Source organism: Phytophthora infestans, genomic scaffold (genome assembly GCF_000142945.1).
Source record: "Phytophthora infestans T30-4 supercont1.81 genomic scaffold, whole genome shotgun sequence".
Classification (NCBI taxonomy): Eukaryota; Oomycota; class Peronosporomycetes; order Peronosporales; family Peronosporaceae; genus Phytophthora; species Phytophthora infestans.
This window is the reverse complement of record NW_003303678.1, coordinates 170,583-181,066: the sequence shown is the minus strand read 5'-3', so window position 1 is coordinate 181,066 and position 10,484 is coordinate 170,583. Positions and strand designations below refer to the sequence as shown.

Here is a 10,484-nt window from a genome sequence, read left to right as displayed (position 1 = left end):
CCTCGGGAGGCCAATACCCTCTTGAGTTGATGGCAGCTCCCTGGCTGACGGGTGCTGCCACCGGACCCCCACGCACACGCTGGGCAGCTTGGAAATCCTCCTGCTGCTGGTCGAGGTCATTCGAGACCTCCCGGGGCTCAACAATAGCACCCTCCTCTTCCTCTTCTTCCTCCTTCTCCTCCTCTTCATCCGAGGAGCCGAAGAGACTTTGATAGGAGCGTCGAGTCTCCTTCTCCTCGCGGAGTGGAGACATAGAGGCGGTACGCTTCTTTAAGGGCTTGGCGCCTTCGGCTTTAGAGGCCTTAGCGCGCGCAAGACCCTCGGCAAGCGAGAGACGTTTGCGAGGATTCTCTTCCTCATGGCCACCGGCTTTGGGAGTGCTCTTAGCCTTAACGGCCGGACTCTCAGAGCGCACAGAAGTCCTGGGACTGTGATCACCGTGATCACTAGCGGGCGACTGCACGCTGCCATCTTTGTGCTCACTTGGCACTGGGATGTGCCCTCCCACAGAGTCCGCAGGAGCATCATGAGTGCTCTCGGACTCGGCATCGTCTTCACTGCCCGAGTTGAACTCACGTTCTACGAACCGAGGGTTCGGACGATTGTCTGAAGACGAGGGCGACGGACTGCGGCGCCTGCTTGCGCGCTTGTCCGCAGCCGCGTCACCCGAGGATCCGATCGCCTCGGAGGCCACCTGAGTAGCCTCCTTAAGTGCAGAGCCTTTGCCGTGAGGCTTAGTGCTCTTGGCCTGCGCCTTACCGGCTGCAGCCTTGGAGCGTGTCTTAGCACCGCTCTTAGCAGTGCCACGAGGCATGTTATCGGTCGAAGTGGAGACCTAGACGAAGAGCGCACAGGTTGCTGCTCGAAGCTCTAACTGTGAAGTGAGCCTCCGCCGCGCTCGCGCGGCCAAGTTGATGGTTTTCGACTTTGAGAATGAGAGTTTGTGGTGAACACCTCTTCATTCTGATTGGTCGGTAAACCGAACCTAAGTGGGGGAGGATGTAACGGGGTACGTAGCCCTAAGTGTACCCTGGTTACATGAAGTGTGACACTTCACACTTCAGGAGTATGACACGTCATACTCCGGGATATTTGGTACAAGGTACCAAGGTCGTTCAAAGCCAACCATTGGTCAAACGACATTGCATTTCTATAGGTAACTTTATAGTTTGTATTAAACCCAAACTTAACCTACCTTTAAATATACTCAGTTTACAATCTACCTTATTTAGGTCACTTCGCTCTCTTTAATTAAAGAGGGGACCTGTGAACTGCCGTTCACTGAGAGTTTGTATACTCTCGGAAGATAACTTCCTCTAGCGCAAGGTGCTGTGTGACCCCGTCACAGAATCAGCCGGTTGCGAGACAATGGCACAAATGATATCAGCCAGATAACCCGAAGCGAAGATAGCACCGACCGGTATGCTCTTGATTATACGAGCTCTTCGGCTCCGTGAACACGTACGTATAGAAGGCCTCCACAACCTTCTCGAAGAAGAAGAATTCGGCCATCGTGTACGAAATATGGCGCGACCACAGGGGTATCAGCGAACCGAACGGAAATCGGCTCTCTGGGCTCACCTTCATGGTAGCCATAGCGGGTGAAAGCTTCGAAGAGAAGGTGCCAGCGGGTGAGGTCTGCACCTTCACCTTGATCATCTCCATAGGGCATAGCAGGATGTCGGCGAAAACCTCAGCTGAGGCAGAGCCTGCTAGATATATGGTACCGCGGTACCTGTAGGCGCTGTTCGTTGTGCACTTGCTCGGCAGAAGGTAGAAGTGAAAGTGTGAAATATATTAAAGAAGTATCTAGTTGGATTCTACATGCACACTACACAATAACCTGAAAAGACACGTGTCTACACTCGATCTGATTTTTTCCAATAGTGAAACCAAGTCAAAATGTCGTACCTTCAACATTGTCGACTCGACACTTGCGTAAAGGTCATTGGGGGTCTGGCTTCCGGTCACCTGCTCGTTGGATCATACATCAATGTCCAATACTCCTCCCTAGAGCCTCGGGGTTTCTGAATCACTCGATGTCGACGAGTCCGATCGTCTCCCGTAGCTCCTTCATCCGTGGCGTCGGCAGCGCCTTCATCAGCAGGTCAGCAAGCATTTCCGCGCTAGCACATGCTCTGGCACCACGACGCCCACGATAGCCGCTTGGTTCTCCATCAGCATGGCCACAGGTAACTTGGTGGCGATATCCAGCTCACCCCATAGCTCCTTCAGCCCGAGTAGCTCTTGGGCACCCACCGTCACAGCGACGCACTAGACCTCGGTCGTCGATAGTGCCACGGAACTCTGCTTCTTGCACTGCCATGACACCGTCACTCCGCTCACTTGAATGATTGCCGCGCTCACTGACTTGCAGTCGCTCTTGTCGGCCGCAACTCGGCGTCCGTAAACAAGCGCAATCGTAGTGGCAGCCTTTTAGCATTGTCGTCACCAGAATATCCATCTTGTGCGATCGGGTGCCACTCAGGTATCTGGCGATGCGCTTAGCCAGCTTCCAATCCGCCATCGTTGGTGCATGAGTCCGTCGCGTTGCACTGTACAGCGAACATAATGTCCGGACGTGTGCATCTCGCAATCCACAGCAAACTCCCCACCAGTGACTTGAAATTTGTCACCGTCGGCCCTGCTGACGCGCCTTTGCCGCGTGTGGAACTAGTTCTGCCAAATCTGACTCTGCCGCGTCTTCTCCTTCGATCTGAGATTGCACCGAATTCGCTTTGTCCAATCCAAACTTGGTGAGCATCTCGCCGATTGCAGCCTCTTGGTCAAATCTGTAACCACTGAGCTCGTCTTACTGCACGCACATTCCAAGAAAATTGCAGGCAACACCGCGATCATTGAGCTCCAGTACGGACATGTCAGCGAAGAACTGGGAAACTCTGTTTTCTCGTCCGTGCCAGTAACCAGCAGGTCATCCACGTACGTTCCGACAACCGTCATTCCGCCGCTGTCAACCTTGAAGTACCGTCACGCGTCCGTAATGCACTGAATGAACCCAAGCTTGATCTGTCCGCGATGAAGGTGCTCATGCCAAAAGCGTCCTGCTTGTTTCAAACCGTAAAGGCTCTGACCAAAACGTAGACCAACTTCATCCACGCTCTCAGCACCGAGCGTCGCTCTTCCTCCGTGATTACGAGTCCGTCGGGGACGAACAGCAAAACCTCGATACCCGCCTCCGTTTTCGCCTTTACATACGCGTTTGTAAAGTCGCCGTGTCTGGCAGGCACCTTCCATATGATCGCAATGACGAAGATGAACTTGACACCAGTCATGGTAATCACAGCCACAAACACGAGAAAGAAGTCAACGCCAAACTTTTGCTCGTTGCCACAGGCAACTAGTCGAGCCTTGTGCCGCTCGATCAAACCCATGCCTGTTCGTTTCTTCTTGTACACCCACTTGGTATGCAAGCGAGCGCTGCCAGGCTCGAACTTGACCAGCTTTCAAATGTTTTTCGCCTGTAGAGCTTCAAGTTCTTTCTTTTCAGCTGCCGCCCAAAGCGCGCTCTAGGCGCGCTTCCGCGCCTGTCTGTAGTTCTTCGGTTCCGGGACATCAGCGTGGAAATTGACATCCTCAACTTCGGATACAGTCAAAGCCACATGCTCAGTGTTCAGCCTCGACTCGTCAAACCCCACGTCTCCATCAGCTTCAGCACGGCGGCGCGACTTGCGGCGTGAGCGACGAGATCTTCGTGGTGTGGAACGTGGTGCCGGCGGTGTCGTCGTCGTGGGAGCTTGAGCAGTCGGTGTCTTCACATCGGATTTCTCATCCAACACGCGGATGTTCCGCACATGCCTCGTGATGATCACCTTGTTCTCCAAAGGCAGGTACCCCTTGTACCCCTTGGTCGATTCGTCCATGCCGACGACGACGCCTTTACACGCCCTCTTCTTCATGGCGCGCTTTCCAGGGTCACGAAACACGGACCACTTTGATCCAAACATGACAATATCGCGAAGGTTTGGTGCTTCGCCAGTCAGCACTTCGAGCGGCGACTTCCGATCCTCGTTAGCGCGTGACGAGCTCCGGCTCAGCACGTAGGTCGCGTACTCAGCCGCGTCACCCCAGAAGCTCAGCGGCAATCCTGCACCGAACACCATGCCCCGAGCCATGTTGAGGACCGTGCGATGCATCCTGCCGCTTGCAGCTTGATTCCCGACTTCTGACACCTGACGAGCCACTCCGTTTTCTTTGCAGAAGAGATCCACGTTTCGGTACTCTCCTCTATCGTCCGTGCGGAGAACATGCACACGAATGCCAAACCGTTTTTCGAACTCGACAAAAAGAGCATCCCTTCGCTATCAGCTGTCCGTATGAGATCAGGTTCTGCGCGAGTTTTAGTGCGTAGTAGACCTCACTGAGCTCCAGGTCAGCCGCGACTCCATCGACAATAGCTCGCAAAATCACCGATTCTTTCTTGGCTACGTCCACGTTCGACCATCCGGTAACATGCAGGTGTCCTCACCAGAGCACTGCGCTACATTAACCAGTAGCGCAGGATCACTGACAAGATATCGACTGACACCGCTGTCCAGAATCCAGCTCGTAGCGTCCACGGACTTGAAGTCGTTACCGGCGGCAAGTGCGAACTTTACTGGGTGGTCCTGGCTGCTTCCAGCGGAACGATCGGGCAGCTCTTCTTCAGGTGTCCAACCTTCTTGCACTTGTGGCATCGCCGCGTTTCCTCTTGGGATTCAGCCACTGCGCTCACGACTTCCTTACCAAAATGCTGTGGCGCTCGATCTTCATCGGCCATCATCTGCGCCCAAACGGCCAGCTCATTCGCTTGTTGGAGAGGATCCGGCCGCGTGATGTTACACTTGGCCATCAAGGCGTGCCTCAAGTCTGGGTCCGCATACTTGACGATGTTCTCCAGCGCTAGCGCTGTTGACGCGTTCGTTGCCATCATGAGAGCGGTCAAGTACAAGAAGTGCTCATTCCACGATCGCGACGGGTCTTTCTTCGCGCCGAAGAGCTTCATTCCTTGTTGCGTCGAGAGCGCCCACTTGAACGACAAGTGCATGTACTCCATCACAAACCAGAGCGCCAGCTGCGTGGCCCACCAGCGCATGATGTGCTGCTGGAAGAAGAGCTCAGCTTTACCACGTAGATGCTGGCCGAACTTGTTCACCTTGTAACGTTCAGGCCAGGTGTAGCCACACGCCTGCTCCGCCACCTGGCTCTGGTCGATGAACAGCAGCTCCCACTGCTCGAAGTCGCCCCCAAGTCCCTTGTAGACCTCGCTGCCGTCGATGTTTTGCATGAAGATCATCCCATCCTTGGCAGGCGGCACTCTCTCGTTGAGGTGCAGCGGTGATGGCCGATGTGCTTGGTACTGCGCAGCCAGTTGTTGCTGTGGCGCCTGTTGAGCTGCTTCTTGGGCCTGGAACGGTGTGTCTCCTGCTTGTTGCCCAGCACCAAGACCACCATACCTCCCAGGAGTCTGCACACCCATGCCGAAGTTCGACGCACCGAGCTCATGCAGCTGCATGCGCCGCATGTCCAAGCTGCCTCCGTACTGCAGTACTTGACGGTACTCGCTCTGGCACAGCCCAGCCCCCTGACAGGGTGGCGTGACGGCCGCACGCTGCTGGTGCGTCTCCAGCGACCGCTCTAAGCTGTCCACTTTGACCGTGAGCTTGATGATGAGAGCCGCGAGCGCTCCAGCGTCCGGCGTGACCTTCTCTTCGTGATGCTCTTCGCCCCTTTCGTGGGCGGCGGGGGAGGTGGGGACTGCCTCCGTAGCAGCGTCTGCGTCTGAGCTGCTGACCATTGGGCTCAAAACCTGTTGGTTGTACATTTGCTCGGCAGAAGGTAGAAGTGAATGTGAGAAATATATTCAAAGTTTTTTTTAGCTGGATTCTACATGCATACTACACAATAACCTGAAAAGACACGCGCCTACACTCGATCTGATTGGTCCCAATAGTGAAACCAAGTAAAGATGTCGTACCTTTAACATTGTCGACTCGACACTTGCGTAAAGGTCCTTAGGGGCTCGGCTTCCGGTCGCCTGCCCGTTGGCTGGCTCATACATCAATGTCCATCAGACGTTCTCCTCACCGGTCATCGTCGAGTGTATGTCCTCGAGCACGTCGTAGAAGCCGAAATTGCACATGCCCTCAGGGCCTCCGAAATATACATTGACCATAACATTATACTTAGTAAATTATCTATTTCGAAAATTTCTACCTGTCTATGTGATAATTGATTTATTACAATAAACAAGATACTGTATCATAATTTATTGCAGATCCTTTTATATATGGTCAAGTCACTCTTGCAACCAGTCGTTCGAGAACATCAGAACAATTCCGCCTACATCAAATACGGTGGAGCACTTTTTTAGCGTGGCCAGGGTGACACTGGGACAGCAGCGCCAAGGTCTACTACCATCGACGCTGGAAATGATTTGCTCCTGCGTGAGAATCGCAGCTACTGGGACGCGAGTACGGTTGACGGCTCAATTAGTGTGTGGTAATTTAGTACTATTGGTATTTGGTCACCATAACTCCAATTTTTATTTTGTTGAGGATGAAAAATGACATAACTTGTTTGAAGCGGGCGCAGGAGCTAAAAATGTATGTTGTCAGACTTTGGCTACTAAATAAAAATGCCATAATCGGAGGCCCTGCATGAGTAACCGAAGCGGTCGAAGCCCAACCCTTGTACAGTGCACCCATACCCTCCTCTGAAGCGATGGTCTTCATGCCATACAGTAGGCTCTTGTATTTTGTCGGGTTGACCTGCATATTGCACTTTACTACGTCGAGCGGGGATATGGCTGTGTGTGTGATGCCGCATGATAAGATGCCACCGATCATGCACTTACCGTAGAAGGCATTGTCGTGAGTGATAGGTGAACATCCCATGGAGATTTCTGGGAAGAAAGCGCTCATTGTGAAAACAATACGAGCAGAAATCTGAATATCCTGAGTGCGGCGTCGACGGACAAATGGTAAATGGCATGGAAACGTGTGCAGCTCGCTGCAGTGTCCACTGAAGCTTTATCCAGCAAATAATTCGCTACACGTCACAGACTTGCCTTTTGCTCTTTGTGCAGCAACTTGAAGGCAACATGGCAAAGATTGCGCCAGTATTGCAAAATATGTGCTACTTGTTATTGCTACTTAAGCTGTTTAAAACTAGTGTTTTCATCTCAGCAGACTAACACACTACTGTACAGTGGAGACTTAGATCAATCACGTGATGGGTAAAGCTGGTATATTCTGGCTGACGTGATCGAAATGGCAAATATGATTATGATGCACATGCTTTAGTGTGGTAATGATTCCACTGGTCGAAGAAGTCGGAGAAATGACTTTATGCATGTGATATGCCTACATATTGAAATTTGTAAGAGCAGATCCATATTTCCTGAGTCCTCTCCGACCCGATATGTCGGAGCCGCTCCAACGAGGTTCAACCTAACCCTTAGCCTTTCGATTGACCAAATCATTTTGTCAAGACCGTACGATTGGCTGTCTAATAAATCAAAATGGATGATTGGTGATTAATACCAATACTAAATTTAAGGAGGGTCGGAGAATTGATGAAATTCATCCATATTATTACTAATCAACTGTGAGGGAGATGGAGTCCGGGACAATTGTGAGAGTGCCGGCAAGGTTGGACTGGTGTGTTGGCACTGCTAATCTAGCGTCACAGGCTGCAGGTTTATTAGACGCACGATGTGGACGAGGCTATCGACAGATAACAAGAACAGAGATTTTGATTCCGCTTTATTGACTTCAAACAGCCGCAACCGTTTGCAGTTTCCACCTCGATCAGCTTTGTCTGTGTCACAGTGAAATACTAGAGCAAACACTGGTCAGTTTTAAAGCCTGTCATCACTACTGCTGCTTTAGAGCCTGACCGAAAGAGTTCAAAGGTAAGTCCTCGATTCACAGAGGGTAAGGTGTCACGAAACGTACTTAAATGGGAAATCTAAACAAATATCATCTAGTATCTAATATTTTTTAAATTTGTCTCCGAGTTAATTTATAAGTATTATATTAGCTTAAAAAACAGAGTTACTTTCGATATTTGAATTTGAAAATAACACTACAACATGTACTTTCAAAAGTATCATATAATATTTGATTATTCATGAGATTCACGTTTAGCTCGCGCGCGTTAATTTGGGCCGAGGGCCGATTCAGCTAACTCGCGCGAGCTAACTTGAGTCGAGGATTTAGTCACGTTGACGCTAATGTAAGTATCGGTGAAAGATATCAATGCCACGACTACATGTCATATCATCACCGAGGTCCGGACCGGGTCCTGATATCGGACAGATGTCACAGTCTAATCAACTAATTTATCACACAAGACCAAGGTAAAATAAGCGGTTATTTTGACCAGAGGTCTTCCGAGTGCTGGTTGGTCAAAATTGACGGAAACTTCTAAAAGCACGCCAAACGCCATGGAAGAGGAAGCCCGAATGCGTGTTACCTTAAAGGAGTCCGTTCAGAGAACCTACGAAAAAGCTATCTCCGTTAGACCCAAGAACACTCAGAGGGCCTACAGCAAGCGCCAGCAGGATTTTCGAGACTGGTGCTTGGCAAAGGGGATAGCTTTAGTGACCTAACGCGGTACACAGTTACTGGAGAGAAGCTGCATCTTTTCTTGGAAGAAGAAGTCATCGGGAGAGCCAAACGTCACAAGGGAATCAACAAACACAGTGATAGAACCGAAATTATCGGGAGATCGACGGTAAACTGTTACGTAGCTGCTATGGCTGACTTATGGAAACAACAAGCACGGGCAAACATCAATTGCAACCCTTCACCCCGCGACGGCGCGGTGTCAGCTCTGTTGAAGCTTACCAACTACGAGGAGGAGAGGAAGAGGAAGAACTTTGAGGACCGTGGGGCGGATACGCTCTTAGATGGGTACACTACTATGGAACAAATTCAACAAATTGCATGTTTCTTCTGGTCTCCGACACGTGATTGTGGCAGATTTACAGTCGATCGTGTTGGAAAACGAGGGATACACTCCATGCAGGGCTCTTGTCATGGTCACGCGTCACGGAAAAACAAATCAAGTTGTCGGATTGAGGTTGGCGCGTGTATGCGAAGCAAAAGCGCAGACATTTGTCCACACGGACTTTTAGGATTATATTTGTTTTGGAGATGGCACGTCGAAGGAGAGAAGTTTCCTGACTTTACGTCATCTGAACGGTGGTATCCTGTAAAGCTTCTGAAGACTGGCAAAGATCCGACAAAGTCGATGTCGTACAAGGTGCATAATGAAGCATTTAAAACTGCATTAGAGCATGTAGGCATCAAAAGAAAATCCAAGACCCACTTCGGTCGTGGCTCCGGGTCTCGAATGGCTGACTTGGGTGGAGCAAGTGAATCTCAAATTCGACGGCTAGGACGTTGGAATAACCAATCAACGAAGAAGTGTCATCTCAGTTCGCTACCCCGAGAGGCTATGCGCACCTTAGCAGGCTTTGAACCAAGCCGTGGCAGTTTCTTTATTCCCAGGGCAGCTGTAGACCCGCCTGCAGCATTACAAAGCTCAGTATTTCCACAGGTGGATATGTGGCAGCAAGCTTTGACGACTGGGTCCGCCGAACAATCAATCGCTGCAGGTGGCTTTCTGGAACTATTGTTATATCTATGAAAAGTAGTGTTGCAAGACGCTGCCATTTTGCAGCAGATCACACCGACACACCCGATCTGGCAACATCAGATATTTACGTCTTCGGAGTTCTTAAATTTTAAGGACGAATTAGTGGCAAAGATCAGTACTATGGAAAACCCAGCCGAGCAGCGCTTGCAGAAAGCCATACCAGTTCTTAATACCAATATTGATGGTATACATCAGGACTTCAAGACTACAATAGGACACCTTGAATCCACGCTACCCCGGTGTCAAGAGTAGCCTCGCTGATATTACGCACCTATTAGTCCCACTTCAAAATGGAACCGCTGTTCTCCAAGTTCAGATCGTTTCACAGACTCAAACAAACGGCATTCCTCCGCAGCCCTTACAACCCCCCACAAGCGAATCGTCCGCGACCACGGATCCTAGCTCTGTAAGACGCTACAAAATGCGGGAGGTCTTGTAACGATCGACGAACTGTGAACTGTGGAATGAGTGGGCTGTAGGAATAGATGGGTTCACACCAGTGCGAGAGTTGGAAGCCAAGTATGGAACAAAGTGGTGTGATTCCGATGAACGTCGGTTTTTCAATCGTAGACGACTCATTTTCAGTCTAGTGGAAGATGTCGCTGCTTCTGTCGAAAAGAAACTTAAAATTCCATACGCAGATGCAGTTAATCTATCCATCGCGTCTGTCGAGCTTTACCGCCGATCCAAAAGCAAATCGCTTAACTGGATTGCGAAGAATACGTCTACCGTGGCTGAAAATGCGAAGGCAAGTGCAACAAAAAACCAACGAGACAGGTAGGGGGCCTCACCTCACAAACGTAGTAGCAAAGAATACCTCT

The 10,484-nt window shown here is 50.6% G+C and overlaps 2 protein-coding genes across 2 annotated transcripts; both read right to left on the bottom strand.

The window, feature by feature from the left end:
* Positions 1–1,278: 1,278 nt before the first annotated feature.
* Positions 1,279–1,665, bottom strand: PITG_18773 (Mitochondrial Carrier (MC) Family; the record flags this gene model as incomplete). The annotated part of the gene is made up of 2 exons (XM_002997208.1): positions 1,279–1,316; positions 1,419–1,665. 2 exons carry the CDS (start codon positions 1,663–1,665, stop codon positions 1,279–1,281), a joined length of 285 nt encoding a protein of 94 aa, XP_002997254.1.
* A 2,777-nt stretch (positions 1,666–4,442) lies between these two features.
* PITG_18772 (Mitochondrial Carrier (MC) Family) lies at positions 4,443–6,920 on the bottom strand (the record flags this gene model as incomplete). The annotated part of the gene is made up of 4 exons (XM_002997207.1): positions 4,443–4,684; positions 4,744–5,806; positions 5,975–6,045; positions 6,707–6,920. 4 exons carry the CDS (start codon positions 6,918–6,920, stop codon positions 4,443–4,445), a joined length of 1,590 nt encoding a protein of 529 aa, XP_002997253.1.
* Positions 6,921–10,484: the final 3,564 nt, after the last annotated feature.